The following is a 20,321-nucleotide window of genomic DNA, read 5'->3' on the forward strand; positions in this document are numbered from 1 at the left end:
GCCGGCGAGAAGCGTACTTCAGACATAAGACAGATTTGACAGCTGGCGTGCTAGCTGGTGTAAATGAGAGTCATTGCTTTAAATTAGTTATAGTGATTTATAAAGGCCAGAGAATTGTCTTGTGACACCAAACGTGCTGCTGCAGTGCTTTGGTTTTATACTGCTGGCAATGTGTCAAAAGGGGCATATTTGCATCGCTGCTGCCAAGTGCCAAATAATGTCAAACCTATATTAACTGGTCTCAGCTGTCAAGTTGCTTGCGCAGTGACAGGCATTATATTCAACTTTGCTGTCTGCTTTTTGTACTCCTTTAATTTGCATCCCATAAGGAGCTATGCCCAGCGACTTGCATCACTTTATAGCTCCTGAAGTGATATGTGGGTAACATCATTTCTAGTGAATTGAATATATACTTGAATATGATACTTAATGGCCGGCCCGTTCATTTAGCCAGTCTTAATGTACCCGGCTGCACATTTTATTCCCAAAATCCCAGGGAATTAGCTAGTGCAATGCCCTCTGACAAAGACAGCCCAATTCCTGTGGCTCAGAATTCCAGCCATGTGGAAGAATGCCATCCATTTGGAGTAGGAAATAATCCAGTAAATCTTGAATGGAGGAAGCATAAGCTTAAAGCCCATGTAGGAAGTCCATACACCCGCCCAGTGAGCCAAGTGAGCCAATTCTCCTCCTAAACGTTGGCCTTGAGAAAATGGAAGCATTTAGCCCTCCCTGCTATCTCTAGCTGCTGCTGCTGCTCCTGACAGACACAGCTTCAAATTTTCCCTATAGCAATGGCATTGGATCTCCTCATGCTTGGATGCAGGGACACCTGGACTGTTAAGAGTGTCCTCGGGAGCAGAGAGCCAAGTTTTCCTTTCCTTGCACATATTTCTCTTCTGTTGCTGCAGTGGCTGCTTAAGTAAAGGCACAGGCCTTGAGACTTTTTCCACACCAGAGGGTGTATCCTAAGGATCTGGTGTATGGAAAGTTTTCCCTGTAATGTTACTGTCTAGTGCAGCCTTTCCCAACGGGTGTGCCTCCAGATGTTGTTGGACCACAACTCCCATCAGCCTCAGCCAGCATTGCCAATGGCTGAGGCTGATGGGAGTTGTGATCCAAGAACATCTGGAGGCACACCCGTTGGGAAAGGCTGGTCTAGTGCATGGGCAGCCAATATTGTGTCTTCTAGATGTTGTTGGACTACAATTGCAATCTACTCTGACTGCTGGCCATGCTGGCTGGGGCTGATGGGCTTTATAGTTCAGCAACATCAGGAGGACACCATATTGGTTTTCCCAGGCTAGTGCATGCATGGAAGGTTCCAAGGATTTCCATTAGAAGAAGAATATCAGATGGTTCTGAGATACCATCGAGAAAAAGCAGCTTCCATTCTAGAGTGGCTTGGCAGAGCAGTTTGCTCCTCATAGTTCAGCAATGGGAAAAGAGTGCCTTGTTGCCAGGATTCTGCTGTGCTGGTATCTGGAAGTGAATAATGGACCAAGACTAGCACTGGTTGAAAACTGCAGTGTTTGAGGCTTTTTAATTTGGGGGGGGGAATGGAGAAAGGGGGGGAACATGAATGAGGTATACCAAATTATTCATGGTATGAAGAAAGTGTTGGAGAGGCTCTCTCAATCTCTTATAATGCTAGCACCTGGGGTCCTGCAGTGAAGCTGAATGATGGAAGATTCATGATAGACAAAACAAAGTACTTCTTACATAGTGCATAGTTAACTTATGGAACCTCCATATTCAAAAGCAGAATGCCAATGAATTGTAGGGAAAGAACTGTGGGAGAGGGCTATCACCTTCAAGTCCTTCTTGGGGGCTTCCCTTAGGCATCTGGTTGGCCACAAGAGGAAAGAGGATGCTGGACTAGATAGGCCTTTGGCCTGATCCAGCAGGACTCTTCTAGGGTTCGCATCTTCTCCATGCACCTGGGCTCTGGGATTTGAATGTGCACTACATGTACATCCAGCCCCTCTTTTGAACTGGTGTATGAATGTGCTCTGCATTTGTTATGTCTGAAACACCCCCAGTTAAATGCCTTTTATTGTGGGAACAATTGGGTGGCAAGCCACACTATGCAGCACGTGACAACAGGGTCTGTGGCCTGCTGAAAATGGCTTGGGAATGTGCTAGCTGTGTCATTTTTTAATCATTATATTTGATTACTTCCTTGAGGGATATGGTGGAATTCCCACTACCAGCAGTCTCCTATCTAACTGTTTCTATCTGAATGATCTGCTGCTGCGAGACCTGCTGAAGAAGCTGCTGTGGAATGATTGCCTCTGCTTTGCAGTCAGCCCTGTGTAGGAGGCCGGAGGAAGATTATTATCATTCAGGCCATGTCTGGTCTAAAGACTCTATGATAAATAGCTGCTGTGAAGATGTTCTGCTCCCATGAATATTAATGCTTACCTCTATTCCTGATGATTCACTAAGCAATACTTCTACTACTACTTTTATTCTTCTTCTCCTTCTTCTCCTTCTTCTCCTTCTTCTTCTTCTTCAGCCTTCCTTTAATCGCATGGCAGGACAGGATGTTTGTTTTCCTATGGGACAAATGCTGTGCTGCTCCCATCCTTGCCTTACTCCATATTTTTTTCTATGCAGTGCCAGTGGGATTATAACAAATGCTCTTGGAGGTCGCTGCTTCATAGGGTCGCCATAAGTCGTAATCGACTTGAAGGCACATAACACACACACGCCAGTGGGAATCAAAGTGTGCATAACACAAGGGGAGTCATTTTGTGCTGCTGTGTGATTTCTTATCATGCCTCCTTTCCCCTTTCCTGCAGACCCTATTTGCTGTATGACAGCTTTTGCCAACCAGGCGTCTTCCAGTGGTAGTTGGGCTACATCTCCCATCAGCCCCAGTCAGCACAGTTGTGCTGGCTGGGGCTGATGGGAGTTGTAGTCCAGCAACCTCTGGAAGGCACTGGCTTGGCAAAGGCTGCTCTGTGAAGTGAGTTTCCTTGCCTTTGTTTCCCTTTCCGGCTGAAGCATTGTATACTCTTCAGACCTTGTCTCCATTTCTTGTTTCCAGCTCAGTGTGCCACCCCGAGCCCTCCTACTTCCCCAGCCTCTCCGACTCCACTGACTAAGTCCCTCTCGTCTGACTCATCCCAGGGCGCCGACAACCATTTTATGCGTGTCTGAGCCATAAAGTAAGCACCTTTTTTCCCCCTGTTATAGTTCATCTCATATCTCTGTGTGCTCTTGGGGCAAAGAAGTGGTAAGCTTCTTTTTCAAGAGTTTCCTCTCTTCACTAAGTCATTCATCCACTGATATCCACAAAGCTAACCCTTTCTTCTTTACTGCATAAGCAAGTCCCCTCCCACAGAATTAAGGGCAGGATGCTTCAGCAGTGAATCAAGGCACCATATCTTTTCCTGGAGTCCCTGGGGCAGAGTGACCTTGTTTCAATTAGCAATTATTCTTCCATGCCAATTTATACCAAGAGAAGCCTTCTAGAATGAGCATATTAAGAACATAGGAAGCTGCCTTATGTGGAGGCAGACCATTGGCCCATCTAGGTTAGTACTGACTTCACTGACTGGCAGCAGCTGCCCAGGGTTTCAAGCAGGAGTCTCTCCCAGCCCTACCTGAAGATGCCAGGGATGGAACCTGGAACCTTCTGCATGCAAAGGAGGTGTTCTACCACTAAGCTATGGGCCTCCTCTATTTTCATGGCATAGAGCCAATGAACTCCATAGATGGGCTTGGCCTAAACAAGCCATTGTGTGCATTTTCCTCTGAACTAAAAACATCCCTTAAGAGGCTGTAAGCTTAATCAGGGAAATGATAGGCAGTAGCAGCCTGTGTGGTGGGGCAGAGCCATGGAGACACCCTCCCAATACCTGCATCACTCCATTTTACCAGGAAGTCGCTGGGATGGGGCAGCAGCAACATTGGGGCTGCCAGTCTAAAGTGCATCCACCCCCGGCACCATCCAGCTCCATCCAGGTAAGCCGTAGCAATGACAGTGTCGGAAGGGTGGCTCCATAGCTCTTTGCTATCACACCAACTGCTGCTGATGGAATGAGGTGGGATTATTAGACCCTTTCCCCTCTGGTCGTTCTTCCATTCAAGCTGAATGTAATGTTGCATGGAAAAAGATACAGGAACCTGTACTTTTCTCACTGCAAGTGGAAAAGAAGCTTTGGAGCAATTTTGAGAAGCATTATAATTGTCCAGAAAAGAAAGGGTTTTCCTTTGTGCATATTCCTCCATTTAAATTCACAATTTCCCAGTGATGTGTTTTGCTTCTACGCTGGATCAAAGATACATGCAACTGCATGTCATGTCCAGTTTGAGCCTAAGGCAAATCACTATTCTTTTGGACTCAGTTCCCCATCTGTGCTACGGAGCTGATAATACTGGCCTATGTTGCGATGCTTTTGTAGTGATTACACAAGATAATGTATGTTTGTGAAGGCCGCTGTGGACTCGACGTGCACTGTACTCCCATAGATCAACAAGGACAATTTGCATAGGTCTGAAAAAACAAGGTGAGAAGAGAGGGTGGGGGAATTTGGTTGAAAGGAATTCACTAATCAATGTGTCCACCATGTTTCCAATAAATAATTGGATCAACTAAATAATTATTCAACTAAATAATTGCAAGGATTACAGCTGGCACAACAGGACTTTTCCCCCCATGCCTCTCCACCCCTCATGCACCCCACACCATCCCCAGATCTGCTCTAGAGAGTTGGAGGAAAACCAGAACAGATTTAGGGATCACAGAGGGAGAGGAGAAGGGGAGAATATTTTGTTGCACAAGGAGAAATCCTTGCACTGACAGAACCAGTGACTTAGCGCTATGTTGAATGCAACCCCTTATGTTGATGGCAGCTTTCAATAAAATAGACTGTATGCTTATACATTCGGTGGATTCTTCACATTCCTTAGGGTCTTGCAAAACAAGTTATTTTCAGTCCCATGTTGAATGGTGTAAGCACTATAGTGTGACCACTGTCTCCCCTGGCCATAAGCCGCAGCAATTGCACTTCTCTTCCCCTCAACTTCCAGTCAAATCATGCTTTTTGAATTTGGAGTTTTTCAAATTGCTTTGAACTCTGGCTGGGAGAAATGCTGTGGCTTGAACTAAAAAACGGACCAGAGGAAACAAGTCTTGTTCCTGACAGAAAATTAAGCAGAAGTGACCCAACCAAAACAAAGGCAGCTTGCCAGGTGGGGTAAAGCTGCTACACCAGCTTCCTGGCAGGTGAGTTGCTCTTGCTTGCTGGGAGGGGTGAGGCAGCAGGGAAGTCAACATGGTGCAAACACACCATCAGGAGTGCCAGATGGGTTCTGCCAGTGCATTTGCACTGCACCAACCTCCGCATCTGTCATGGGACCCGTCAAGAATTCCTGGAGTGCTGAGGAGGAGGAGGAAGTCTGGGATCTTAGGGAGGTACCTATTGGGTTGCAGTGGGAGGGAGCTGAACAAGAAGAAGGCTTCAGCACTTTAGACAGTGACAGCTCCATCCCTATAGTTCCCATTACAGCTGAAGCAACTCTGCCTGACAGTGAGCCAGCCCTTTCCCCTCCCCTCAGCCCTCCCTCGTCACCCAAGCCGCCACTGTTTGCACCTCCTCTCAAGGAGGAGGAATCAGAGGTTCAACCAGAGGCAGTGTCTGAAGAGGACCTTGTGATGTTCCTATATTAATGTATATATGGTAAGTGTTGTTGTTTTAGAAGATACATGGTAAGTGGAGTGAAAGAGGGGGAGTGAATGGGCAGTAGAATGCGAGATGAAATGGCTGAATGTATAAAAGGAAGAGTGAGGGTGGAATAGGGGAGAGAAGAGAAAGAGTGGATTGCTTGGTGGGGTTTAGAGAGTTGTTTACCAGGAGGGAGGTGGAGTTCGGATTAGTATTGAGTAAAACCATATGCTTATGTGCCTTAAGAAGAAATCTTGTTAATCTTGTTAGCTTTGTTATCTTTAATAAATACTTAATTTGGTTTACCAAAGGCCTGATCCTTGGCTGGAGTTTCACAGACCAGAAGGGAGGGTAAGGTAATGACCAAGGCTGAAGGGGAACTGTAACAAATGGTGGCAGCGGTGAAGAGAATAACAATACCAGTATTCAGAGTCTCTGGGAATACTAGTATTGGGACGTTACTGGTGGTTGCCTAGCAGGGGGATCTGTTGAGATCTGTGCTAGAGCGGATAGGTAAACCATAAGAGAGTGCGGTCCGGACTGGTGGAGTCCCTGGTGGTGACTAGAGACAGGCAGTAACCACGAGCAGGTAGGAACCTGACAGGGAGAGCCGGGGAAGGACGCATCACAGACCTCAATGAAAAGCCATCACAAAGGATATGTAGGCAGATGTGCAGGCACTTACAGATAGTGACAGCTTTTCCACGTGTCCGAGAGAGCGTTCGCTTACTCACGCAATCCCATTCAGAGAAACCTTCCCCATGCAAATAGAGGAAGCCCAGTCTGAGCCTACTTAAAAGGTCTCAAGGGGCATATCTAGTTGCTGCAACGTTTTAGCTTAAGTAGTCATACCTAGTTGTACTGTGTAGAAATGCAGAGTTCTGTGTAATCTGTAAATTGACCTGTGAAATCCTCTAAATTGAGATTCCACATTAAACATAATGGAGAAAAACACTCCACTGAGTCTGAATCCAACAAAGTTGGCCAGGACACCACCACCCCACCCCTCACCCTCTTGATAAGCAACAGTGAGCTACCTCTGGGAAGTTTCTGAACTAAAGCAATTGAGGATGCTATGCAGAATTGGTGTATACCTCCATTCGTGACACCATTTCTGCTCCTTTCATAAACTGATAGGTAGAGAGCATCCAAAATCTGGACGCAACTGTGAAAAGTTGGTTATTTGTTGTTGAACTCTTGTTTTCCATCAGCTCCAGCCAGCATGGTCAATGGGCAGAGATGATGGGCATAGTACCCTAGCAACATCTGGAGGGTTACAGGTTCCTCATCCCTGTTGTAGCCCATTGAGTTGCTTCTGTATACTGAACTGAACTGAAAGATGGAGATGAGCATACACTCTATGCCACAAGTCCATCTTTTAGGTTGTGCATTGACCTGGGCATAAGCCCCATTGGATACAGTGAGACTTTCTTCTGACTACATATGCGTAGGATTGCATTCTTAGCCTATTGGTCCTCTGTGGGTGATAGCCCAGAAAGACAGGCCAAGAATTCTTACAGCAGCATTCCCCAATCTGGTGCCCTCCAGCATGGCCTTGATGGCTGAGGTTGATGGGAATTGTAGGTTGAGGAAGGCTGCCTTAGACAGTAGTGCTGCCTAAGTATTGAACCTGGGATAGACATTCCCTGGTTCCAACTGACATATATTTGACACAACATTTTCTGGCAAAGATCTTTTAAGTCTTTGAGAGAGTGCTGTGATGTTCCTATATATTAGTGTATATATGGTAAGTGCTGGTTGTTTAGAGTATACATGGTAAGTAGTGAAAGAGGAGGGGGAGTGAATGGGCAATAGAATGCTTGATGATTGGCTGAATGTTTAAAATGGCTGACAGTATAAATGAAAGGATGACAGGTAAATCTGGGTGAATGTGAGGTGGTGAATTGTGGAATCTGGAGGGAGAAGAGAAAGAGTGGATTGCTTGGTGGGGTTTAGAGAGTTGTTTACCAGGAGGGAGGTGGAGTTCGGATTAGTATTGAGTAAAACCATATGCTTATGTGCCTTAAGAAGAAATCTTGTTAATCTTGTTAGCTTTGTTATCTTTAATAAATACTTAATTTGGTTTACCAAAGGCCTGATCCTTGGCTGGGGTTTCACAGACCAGAAGGGAGGGTAAGGTAATGACCAAGGCTGAAGGGGAACTGTAACAAATGGTGGCAGCGGTGAAGAGAATAACAATACCAGTATTCAGAGTCTCTGGGAATACTAGTATTGGGACGTTACTGGTGGTTGCCTAGCAGGGGGATCTGTTGAGATCTGTGCTAGAGCGGGGATAGGTAAACCATAAGAGAGTGCGGTCCGGACTGGTGGAGTCCCTGGTGGTGCCTAGAGACAGGCAGTAACCACAAGCAGGTAGGAACCTGACAGGGAGAGCCAGGGAAGGACGCATCACATGTGGTGGCAGTAGCGGTGGGATACGAACAACAGAGAATCCAGATACGAATACTAGAGAATCCAGAACAGTGGTGTGGCAAACAGAAATAACAAAACAAGATTTCTTGTGAGAGTGACTGGCAAAGAGTGTGTGGCAAAGAGTGAGTGAACTCAAACACCATGGCTGAATACATAAAAATGAAAACAGAGGAGCTGGTGGAGAAGTGCATAACATTCAATTTACCTCATGAGGGTAAAGGGGTAGATGAATTGAGGGTAGCACTTATAGGATTTGCAACTGCCCAGCAAAAACAACCTGTCAGAGAAGAGACCCCAGAAGGTTATTTAAGCAATCCCGCTTATATAGAGTACTTGAGAGAGAAGTTGAGGATGGAAGGTGCAGAGAAGGAAAAACAGAGAGAGTTGGAAGCTGAGAGATTGAGGATGGAGGCTGAGGAAAAAGACAAGCAGAGAGAGTTGGAAGCTGAGAGATTGAGGGTGGAGGCTGAGGAAAAAGATAAACAGCGGGAGTTGGAAGCTGAGAGATTGAGGATGGAAGGTGCAGAGAAGGAAAAACAGAGGGAGTTGGAAATTGAGAGAATGAGATTGGGGTTTGAGGAGAGGGAGAAGCAACGAGCATTGGATGCTGAATTACAAGTAGAAAAGTTAAAATTTGATAGAGAGAAATTTCACTCTGAGGAGACAAGGAAAGAGAGAGATGGAGCAAAAATAAAAATTACTCCAAAGGACTTTGCTGTCTATGAGCCTGGTCAAGATCCTCAAATTTACCTCAGCACCTTTGAAAAAGCAGCTCAGTTGTGGGGGCTACCTGAAGATAAATACATGCAGTATTTATCAAACCTGATTAAAGGGGAATTGGCTGAGGTATACCAATATTTCCCCTCAGACAGGCCCGTCACCTATGCTGAATCCAAAGAAGCAGTGTTTAAAAGATTCAGACTGGGGCCTGATTATTTTAGAAAGCTTTTCAGAAATTGCCAGATACAGACAGGGAGGTCTTTTGTGGAACTGGGAGCAAAGTTGATGGATATATTTGGAAAGTGGATGAGTAGTGCCAAAGCTCAGTCAGTGGAAGAGGTGAAAAGCCTCATGATACTGGATCAATTATACCATCAGTTACCACCAGAAATAAGGCTCCTGGTCAAAGACCGTTCCCCTACATCTGTGCAGGAGGCTGCAGAGATGGCGGATCACTTCGCCTCTAATAGAACTGGCTGGGTGGGGAAAACATCAAGAGAGTTTAAACCCAGACCATATAGTGCTGGCAGAAGGGATGTGGTACCACAGCGAGTGAGTCCTCCATTAAAATCTGAAGGGCACAGGACACCCCAGAGTGGATCTGTGTACCCTAAAAGTGAGGAGAAATTATGCTACAAATGTGGTAGACCAGGGCACCTACGTTTTCAATGTGAGGTTGCCAACCCCATTAGTAATCCTGCTCAGACAAGGGCAGTGAAAACAGAGCCCAAGGCTTTAGAAACAGCGAAAAAGGTTCAGTTTTGCCAGATAAACTGGACAGAAGTAACAGACCTTGATTCAAGTCTGAGAGAGGAAGTGAGTGTACAAGGGGCAAATTATTGGGCATTGCTTGACACTGGTGCCGCTCAGACGTTACTGAGGCCAGATTTAATAAAATCTGAAGAAATATTACCTCAGAAAACAGTGACTATCCAAGGAGTGAGGGGTCAACCAGAAAGTTTGCCTGTGGCCCTTGTGGAAATGACTTGGAGAGGCCGAGAAGGCCGATATAAAGTAGGCATTAATGCCCAGCAACAAGAACCAGTAATACTGGGAAGGGATGTAATGGGCGCCCAAGGAAAGATCTATGTAGTGACCAGACAGCAAATTGGCAGAGAAAAAGAAGCCATATTAAGGGGGGCTGAAACAAACAGGGTGGAATCTGTTAACCAGCCTCAGGTCACCATAGCAACCACTAGCAGGCCTGCTGAAGAAGACAAACTGTATCAAGTGGTCTCTGGGGAAGAAGCAGAGCAATTCAGGGAAGAGCTGCATAAAGATATCAGTTTGAAGCAGGTAAAGGAACAAGCCCTGACCCAACAGATTCCTTTCACTGACAAACTGAGGAATCAAGTTATGTGTGAGAATGGGATTTTATATAGACTGTGGATGCCTGCTGAGAGAAAGGATGAATGTGAACCAGTGAAACAAATGATGGAAGTGGTGAAAGAGAATTTGAGTCAAGCTCAGCAGAAGCAAAGTTACTGGTATGACAGAACAGCCAGAGAACGTGTGTATAATGTGGGAGATATGGTTATGGCGTTCATACCTAGGAAACATGACAAATTACAGGCTAACTGGGAAGGACCATATACCATCAGAGAAAGGCTTGACACAGTGACATATGTAATCACCACAGACCAATTAAACAAAAGCAAAGTGGTTCATGTAAATATGTTGAAGCCTTACCATACCAGGGATGCACAGGTGTTGCAAGTTACCTTATTCCCTGAGGGAAGTGGGCCTGAACTTCCAGATTTGGTACAGGAAAGCAAAGACAAAGGAGGGGTAGATCAAGTGGAATGGTCAGAGGAGGTAGAGGAGGAAGTAAAAGAAGAGATTCTGAGAGTTTTGAAAACCTATAGGAATCTCTTTAGCAACAAACCTGGCCGAACCAGTATAGTTATACATTCCATTGATACTGGAGATCATGCCCCAATCAGATCTGTTCCGTACCGTGCGAATGGGAAAGTTTTGAATGAGATCAAAAAGGAGGTGGAAGATATGCTGGAATTAGGAGTGATCAGGGAATCCATCAGTCCCTGGGCCTCAAGTATTGTCCTGGTTCCGAAAAAAGATGGAACGACAAGATTTTGCATTGATTATCGGCTAATCAATAAAATTACTGTCCCAGATGCGTATCCTATGCCTAGGGTAGACGCTATGTTAGAGTTATTGGGGGCAGCAACCATTATCTCTACACTAGATCTCTGTAAAGGATTTTGGCAAATGGAACTAGACGAGCAATCCAGAGCCAAAACTGCCTTCAGTACACCAGATGGGTTATATGAGTTTGTGACCTTACCCATGGGACTAAGGAACTCACCAAGTTCATTTCAGAGGCTAATCGATACTGTGTTGCGAGGCATGTCAGATTTTGCAGTGGCCTATATCGATGACATGGCCATTTTTAGCAAGTCGGTGCCTGAGCATGTCCAACACCTGACAACAGTATTGGAGGCCTTAAGAAAAGCAGGCCTCACAATAAAAGCTAAGAAATGCCAGTTTGGACTAAAGGAAGTAATCTATTTAGGACATAAGGTGGGGAGTGGGAAAATCACCCCCTTATGGAGCAAGGTGGAGGCAATACAAGCGTGGCCGATCCCCTTAACCAAAAAACATGTAAGGGCATTTCTGGGTGTGGCTGGTTTTTATAGGAAGTTTGTGAGAAATTTTGGGGAAATAGCAACCCCCTTGCATGAATTGACCAAGAAGAAGTGTTCTGAGCGTGCGGTATGGACGGATGAATGTCAGAAGGCTTTTGATCTGCTGAAGCAAGCCTTGTGCCAAGGACCCATATTAATAGCACCAGACTATGAGAAACCATTCATCGTGGCTACAGATGCGTCGGACCTCGCGCTGGGAGTCGTCTTGCTGCAGGAGAGAGAAGGCACCAGACATCCAGTGGCGTACCTGAGTCGCAAGCTGACGCCGAGGGAGAAAAACTATTCGTCGGTCCAGAAGGAGTGCCTAGCGGTCGTGTGGGGACTGAACAAGTTGCGCCCATACGTGTGGGGACAAAGATTCACAGTGACTACGGATCATCGGGCCTTGTTATGGTTGCAGACTATGAAAAACCATAACACTGTGCTGCAGAGGTGGTCCTGGGCCCTACAGGACTATCAAGTGGACTTCCAGTTCATCAAAGGCAAGGACAATGTACTGGCCGATGGACTTTCCAGGCAAGTGGCTGGGACTGCAGTGACGTGACCAGACAGAGGAACAAAGAAAGACATTTTCCCCGTAGAGACTTTTATTTGTTAACGCGACGTATAAATCCTGGAACAGGAATAATACTCTGCAGTTGTTTAAGGGGGGGGAATACTAGTATTCACTCTGGGAATACTAGTATTGGGACGTTACTGGTGGTTGCCTAGCAGGGGGATTTGTTGAGATCTGTGCTAGAGCGGGGAGAGAAATCATAAGAGAGAGCGGTCCGGACTGGTGGAGTCCCTGGTGGTGCCTAGAGACAGGCAGTAACCACGAGCAGGTAGGAACCTGACAGGGAGAGCCAGGGAAGGACGCCTCACAAGTGCCTTGTGCCAAAAGATAAAGCACTCAATGTCAGTGAAATCTCTCTCTGTGGCATTCCTCTAAGGCAGGCCTCTCAAATATCCTGCAAGTATATCCTGCAAGCCTGCTATGAGGGAAATGTCAAAGGCCTATGCGGCAGCAGGCCCACAGCTTTAGGCTCCACTGACTGTCACTGACTGTCTTCTTCTCTCTCCTCTTTGCAGCACAGGCCCTGGCTGCTGTGAAGTTCCACGGAGCTACATTTTAACCCGCGGTGTCTGCAGCCCAACACAGCCACCGAACAGTGTGCGTGGTCATTGTTAGGGTTCTCTCGACACCCCCCCTCCTTCGGTCAAGCTGAAGAAACAGTCGGAAAGGAAAAGCTGCCACCGAAGGAGATTGGAGATGGCACTCACCTTTTCCCCAGTTTCCATCTGCTGCCATGGTCTGAACGCATCACCCAGACCAGCCCTTTAAAATCAGTGGCGGAGGCAGCGCATGGGAGCTGTTTCTTCCTTGCAAGATGAGTCCTCTGCGTCAGGTGCAGTAGACTCCCAAAGCAAAGGGCCGGCAGCTAAAGATCAGCTGTATCTTGGCATAGAGGCAGCACTGAACAGGAAGAGGGATACTGGTGACAGCAGGGGGAAGTGAAGCTTCCCACACTAACATAAACCATCTCTTGGAGCTCTGTTTTGAGAAGGGCATCAGGGAAGGGAGGCTGTGCGAAGAATGGTTTAGTCACTGCAGCCAGGGAGTTTGTAACCCTCCACTGAAGTGAGCACTAAATTCTTCTTCTTCTTCTTCTTCTTCTTCTTCTTCTTCTTCTTCTTCTTCTTCTTCTTCTTCTTCTTCTTCTTCTCTCTCTCTCTCTCTCTCTCTCTCTCTCTCTCTCTCTCTCTCTCTCACACACACACACACACACACACACACACACACACACGTCTTTTGGTCTCTTCTCTGCCAACCACAATGGCTTTAGCATCTGTAGCCTTTGGAGCTAAGCAACCCACACACGGCCACGCTTCTCTCTTTATGCTCATGACCCTTCACAGGCAAAGGAACAGGGACGAGGAAACATGAATGGACAGACCTTTGCAGAGGTGGCAGGTGAAGAAAACAGAAGACTGCCAGTGTGGGGACCCAAAGAGGCTTTGGAATCTGCCCAGTTGCAGGGATGTGGCTGTGGCTGTGATAGGCTGGGGTTTTCTCCTTTCCCAAGCTTACTGGTTGGATGTAACAGAAGGTGCACTCAATGTATGTGGGCATGTCGCAGGGGTGTGGCTGAAAGATATAATGGAGAGGGGTGAAGTTGGAAAAGCTTAGTTGGCTGGGATTAGCCACTAGGTGAAGCTTTAATGCTTTCTGTGATCCAGCGAGGCTTTCTTTGCCTGTAGACACACACAAAACGAAATGAGGACTGGGTAGGTGGCATTTCTTCTCATATCACAGCCAATTCTGGATGGTGCCATTGAGCATCTTTCTACTGACTTCTCCAGGGCATAAATCTAAGTAACAGGGCCAGGAAGAACATTGTGTGCTGGATAGATCACTGTGTTCACCATGCACTTAAATTGTTTGTGCTATCCCTTAAAGCAGTCAGTGCTGCTGATGAAAACAGGATAGTGGACTAGATGGAATATTGGCCTAAACTAGACTAGATGGACCATGGGTCAGTCTCTTTGGTCCATATGGAGCCAACCTCTCCTGGCTACTGGTGGGGAGGATGAGGCAAGGCCTCTTAAATCACACACATAAACATATTTCATCAGTCTCCTCTGTTAAGGCTATAGCTGCATGATAATCATTGCCAAGACCTTTCAGAGCAACTAAGCTGCTATATCAAGTGCGCAGGACCACTGTCACACCTGCTCCAGTCTCATACCATTTCAAATAAGCCAGTTCTTCTCACAGATGAGCCCTCGTTAGTTTCTCAATAGTTTGAGGAAAGAATTAATTCATAATGAAGGTTGTCCAGAAGGTAGGCACAGAAAGAGGACTTTGGAAATTTACTCATTTTCATGCAAATACCAAGAGAGCCCCCCCCCCTCGACTTATTCATATAGCGCTGACCCGATTGGCTTGCCCCATACTGAACCAGCAAAATTACTAGAATGAGGGTCTGTTTTGGATCTTTTTTCCACCCTGAGAGGGTACTTATACATGGTGAGGCCTGTCTGAATATGATTTAGGGCAGGGGTAGTTAACGTCTGTGTTCTCGGGGGACACTTTCTTCTCCAGACAATGATCCATGGACTGGAAATATATTTTGACACACAACCTGGATCCTTTTACTAGTAGTCAAGATGTGCATTAAAGCTGTCACCAACTTGCAATAAGGGCTTCTGCAGCATAGAACTCAGGCATGGATAGGGCATTGCATAGAAACCCCAGAGAGATGTTAATGTTACAGTGTAGTCCGTCTCACATTACACCTTTTGAAAACAATTTTGACATACTTAGAGCCTGTGGGCCACAGGTTTTACCATCAAAATATAGTAGGGCACCATGGGGCACATGAAATTGCTTCATAGGCCATACCAAATATAAGGTCAAGCTGGACAAAGTCTTCCCAAACTGGTTCCTTAATTCTGTCTTATATTACATGTTTTTGGAAGTAACTAAAATTGTTCTACCTATAGGCCACAACAAAAAGCACAGCTGGCTTTTCTTTTTAATTCCCTTGAGCTGGATTTTCAGATGGTGTCATGGCCAATTTGTTTAAAAGAGCTGGATTCTCATCCATCCAATGTTCTGCTTGTTTTTTCATGAAAGGTTGGCATTTTAGACAGTGATTCAACTTCTAAGTGGCAATTTAGTTATTTTGAAATGCACATACATTTACAAAAGAAGCTAGCAACTTAATTCCGGGCTTGGTTTTGACACAAGCATGCCCATAAAGGTATCAGTGTTATTCAATTATACATCAAAACAGGAATATTGATTAGAATAATACTGCTTCAGTTTTTAAAATCTGCAGTTCTAAAGCCATGTGCTCAAGGCTGATTGAGACTGAATGAACCTGAGTTGGTTTCCCTCTTCCCAAGCTAACTCAAGCTACAAGGTGGACTGATCTCCCATCTCTCAGATGATGGCCCTCTTAACTATTACAGAAAGAGTGGGGGGAGGATGTTTTGGCCAAGAATTAAAGACAGAGGTAGGGATTGTGGAATTCACTAAGGCCTTGTGTTCCTCATAATTTGAACACTATTCCAAATATTCTTATTTAAGTGAGGCTCCTTGCAGTGTTACAGTTGTATGAAAGGTTGACCTGGTTTTGGTTTAAGATGGTAAAGACTGATTTTGGAAGTCATCATGAACTTTGTTGTAAATCACCACCTTTTCAGTTTCCAAAGCAGTTAAGTGAGCTGTCTTAGATAATATGAAACTCTGCTTTGCAGTTTCATTCTTTACCTGGGGCCAATCAGCAGCAAGTTTAGTATCCAACATATGTGGTTAAATCAGTAGATGGCAAGCAAGTGTATATGGCTATCCTGTACTAAAGGCTTAATGTGAAAGCAGCATGTCCATCTGTTTAAATGTGGGTCTGCCTTAATCTCATATAAAACCAGCTGGGTTGGGAATCCCAATTTAAAGAGTAAAAGAACCATGCAGGTAAGGGGAGCTGAGAACCTTTCCCATGACCTCCGCACAGCACTTTTTTTCCTACCATACTCACTTATTGAGAGAAAAGTGATGCAGGGAGGGTAAACTGAAGTGCAGGGGAGTATTTGGCTTTCCTCACCATATGCATCATTTAGTGCAGGTGTCAGGAATCTTTAGCCTTCCAGATGTTGTTGACCTACAACTCCGATCAGCCCCAGCAAGCATGGCCAATAGTCAGGGGTGATGGGAATTGTAGTTCTGCAACATCTGGAGGGCCAAAGGTTCCCCATGCCTGATTTAGTGCTTAAAATTGGGGGGGGGGAAACCCAGTGTATACATGATTGGGCAGCCCTACATTTCAAGACATAGGCTTACTATCATCAAGTCTAGTTTTGCCCCAAGGCAGGGATGGGGAACAATCTGTGACTCTTCAGATGTTGTTGGACTCCAGCTCCCATCAGCCCCAGCCAGCATGGTCAACAATCAGTGATGATAGGAGCTATAATCCAGCAGCATCTGGAGAGTCACAGGTTCTCCATGCCTTAGGGATTGGAGCCCTGTTCATGAACCAAGAAGAGACAGTTACAGAATCTCCCAAGTGACTCAGTTTTCCAAAAGAAGAAATGGAAGATCAGTCTTTGCTAAAATTAGTTTTCCCCGGCTCCTTTGATGTAGCTCTAATGTAAGACTGTGTCTATGGGATGGAGCTGATGCAGCAGGCCAAGCGGCAACTATGCTGATTCCAGTGCTGCTGATTGCTGCTCATCTATACAGGCTAGACTGGGGGACTGGGGAGAGAGCAGGGATGGTGTAGCAGCCTCATGGGAGGAGTGTTGGGCTTCAATCCTAAACACACTTTCTTGGTAATAAGCCCCAGTGCTTATTACCATACTACCCTGAACATGCCTGATCTTGAAAGCTAAGCAGGGTCATGCCTGGTTAGTACTTGGATAGGAAACCACCTGGGAATACCGGGTGCCGTAGGCTTAGAGGAAGGCAATGGTAAACCATCTCTGAATACCTCTTACCATGAAAACCCTATGGATATATCCAGAAAGATTCATAGGGTCACCATAAGTCATAATTGACTTGAAGGCATATAACAACAAGCCCCGTGCATGCAGCAGGGGCTTGCTTCTGAGTATACGCTTATAGGATTGCACTGTGAATTTTAGAAGCTTCTGTTTCCCACACATTAATTTTAGCAAAGCCTCGACACTTCTGAGAATCCACCTCAATAGACACTGAGCAGAATTGTAAATTCTTGGCAAATAACAAAATCTTTGTCACGTAGCACAATGGAAAACTCATCGTGGGCTACCCCTTAAATCAGAAGTATTTCCACCTCCCTGTCCAATGAAATGATGAATCCTGATTTATTATTTAAATGATATTTTTGGCAATATGTAGAACACTCCAGGGAATCAGTTTTTGTTCCTTCTTTCTCCTTCAGCAATACATGTGACATTCCAGGAAGATGTTGGTGATGATAAAAATCATTGGTTCTGCTCCTGCAGTAGCACCCATGTTAGCTCATAACAAACTGTCCCTTCATTATCCTCTACATGCCTTAATATATGTTATATGGAAATTATACAGTCATGTGTGCTATCTCTATATCTCTATATTTGTTTTCCTCCTCTCACTGTACTCTTTTGTTTTGTGCTTGCTTTCTCTCTGTGTGCACAGGGCCACTGAGTTACTGAAATGGAGTCACTTTGGGCAGTTTTATCAGAATAATTAAAAATAAAAATGAAAAGACATATTTAAATAAATATATATATTTTCTGCTTTTATTAAAAGCAAATTTATTTAAAAAGAAAGGAAAAGCTGTCAATTTAGAGGAGTGATGCATTTATTTCCTTGTTTGTTGGGTATGACAGTTGCTTTTGTATGTTGGGGCCCAGTCCTCAACTGATGCCGTTGGGTATGGCTCATTTGTAACAAGTGAAGTGAAGTTAATGTAAGCCTGCTGTGGCTGTGGCCCAGAAAGTACATTGTAGGAAGATGAGTAGGACTGTAGCATATCAGGGACCACAAAGATTATCTCGCTGGTACACAGCTATCCCATTAGGATCTTTGCAATATAGGTGGCTCTTTTATTTCCATGTCAATGCCACTTTTTTAAACACTCATTTTTTTCATTAGAATGTGTTTTTGTGTGGCAAAGCAGCTGGATTTCCTTGACATTTTCTAAATGGTGGTAGCTCATTAGATAGCAAAAGCTGAAGAGAGGCCAAATTAGCCTCTTTAAGGATTGTCTGCTCAGGACTGACCTTCCCTAAAATCAGGGAGAGCCTCCCTATTGTACTTCTTGAGGTAGTGTTTCTACTTGTGCACCTGTTTGAAAGATGTGGAAATCACCTTGAAAGGGTACAGTGTGTTAATGGAACCATTCCACCAATGTTCAAGTTATGGGGGGCCGGTGAAGCTAGGACTGTACCACTTTTTTGCAGCCTCTTGCATTTTTTTTTCTATCAAGGACATGCTGGGTCTTAGTTCCTGCTGTGCCTTCCCAGGGATTCTTGCACTTCTGTCTGCCACTGATGAAGCTTTTAAAAATGGCATGAAGAATGTCAAGGAATGTTCTCCCTCATCTTTCCCTCACCAGCTCTTTGCTCAATTAATAGCTAAGTAGAGTCTGTGACCAATTGCTCATGTCACTTTAAGCATTTTGAGATCACAAGCTGTGAGCTCTCAACAGAATGAATTTAGCATCACAATTTTGCAGTATTGTGCAACATGTTTTTAAATGGTTTTATTTTAAGTGTTTTCCCCCTTTCTAATAACACTTTCATATGCCATCAGCACCTATAACCAAGAAGAACTACATTATTTATGCACATTATTTGGAACTTATTTTTGCTAGTGTTAGACAGGTTTAAAAACTATCAAAGAAGCAATGTGATGTTGATGTCTTTCTCTTGTACAAAAGTGACCTTAGATTATGACAATATAAAAAATTAGCAGTCTGTGATTTAAAAACAGTATGTCAGTGGCTTGGGGTTCTTCACACCAAACCATGGAATAATCTTTCCAGCAATTAAATCCGCAGCAGCTTGCTTAATATTCCCCTCCCAGCAGCATTCGTTCTAGATGTAGCTACTTTAGAAGGTCAAAATCTCACACAAGGAAAACAAAACAAATAAATGCATTTGTACGTTGCAAGTTTGTATAAAGCAAATAAATAAAAAATTGATGGTTTGTAAATAGACTGTGTGCTTCTCTCATTCTTCTTGGCATGTGTGTCCAAGAATTCGGAGAGGAAAAGAGGGGTGATGGAGAGATGTACAAAGGTCTCTTCCTAGTGTGCTGCTGTATATTGCTTCCCCACACACATAGCTGTTATTCATAGAGGCACATATAAGGCAAAGAGTTTATCTCTCTTGAAACATACTGGTGGCCTGTTGGTAAGGTTAGTTCCTAACAAGGAGTATATATATCTACTACACTCTTTACCAGCTTCATGCATCAGAATAATTGATGACACAGCAGTTCTAAGTATGTCTGCCCAGAAGTAAACTCCATTCAGTTCAATGGGATTTACTCCCAAGTAAATTTGTGTACAGGATTGCAGCCTTACAGCACAATACAGGACTTCTCAGAAGTAAATCTCACTTAATTCAATAGAACTTGCTCCCAAGTATAGGATTGTAGTATTACTCTCTTAACACACCAGAATATTTTTGTATTATTATTATTATTATTATCACTGTTGTGGTTGTGGTTAAATAATAATAATACAAAACATATTCTGGTATGTAAAGAGAGTAACTCTGCAATCTCATACCCTTACCTGGGAGTATAATAATAATTTCTCCAGAGGACAAGAAGACAAGTCCTACCTAGACAAAGTGCCCCATGATATTCTGATTAGCAAGCTAGCTAAATGTGGGCTGGATGGAACAACTATCAGGTGGATCCACAGCTGGCTCCAGAAGCGTACTCAAAGAGTGCTTATCAATGGTTCCTTCTCTACCTGGGCAGAAGTAACAAGTGGGGTACCAAAGGGCTCTGTCCTGGGCCCAGTGCTCTTCAACATTTTTATTAACGATGGATGAGGAGATACAGAGCATGCTTATCAAATTTGGAGATGATACAAAATTGGGGGGCACAGCTAATACCATGGAAGGCAGAAACAAAATTCAAAGGGACCTTGATAGGCTGGAGCATTGGGCTGAAAACAACAGAATGAAATTCAACAGGGATAAATGCAAAGTTCTACACTTAGGAAAAAGAAACCAAATGCACAGTTATAAGATGGAGGATACTTGGCTCAGCAATATGCCATGTGAGAAGGATCTTGGAATTGTCTTTGATCACAAGCTGAATATGAGCCAACAGTGTGATGTGGCTACAAAAAAGGCAAATGCTATA

General features: G+C 44.6%; 1 protein-coding gene across 2 annotated transcripts in view; it reads left to right on the plus strand.

The window, feature by feature from the left end:
- The window catches only part of PLEKHA6 (pleckstrin homology domain containing A6), a 283,503-nt gene extending 264,349 nt beyond the window's left edge, over nucleotides 1–19,154 (plus strand). For both annotated transcript variants that reach the window (XM_061632214.1, XM_061632215.1), the window contains 2 exons: nucleotides 3,053–3,173; nucleotides 12,566–19,154. In XM_061632214.1, the coding sequence (XP_061488198.1) occupies nucleotides 3,053–3,165 (113 nt within the window). In that variant the 3' untranslated portion in view covers nucleotides 3,166–3,173; nucleotides 12,566–19,154. The remainder of the gene's footprint in view (nucleotides 1–3,052; nucleotides 3,174–12,565) is intronic.
- Nucleotides 19,155–20,321: the final 1,167 nt, after the last annotated feature.

The sequence above is a fragment of the Rhineura floridana genome, chromosome 6, assembly GCF_030035675.1.
Source record: "Rhineura floridana isolate rRhiFlo1 chromosome 6, rRhiFlo1.hap2, whole genome shotgun sequence".
Lineage (NCBI taxonomy): Eukaryota > Metazoa > Chordata > Lepidosauria > Squamata > Rhineuridae > Rhineura > Rhineura floridana.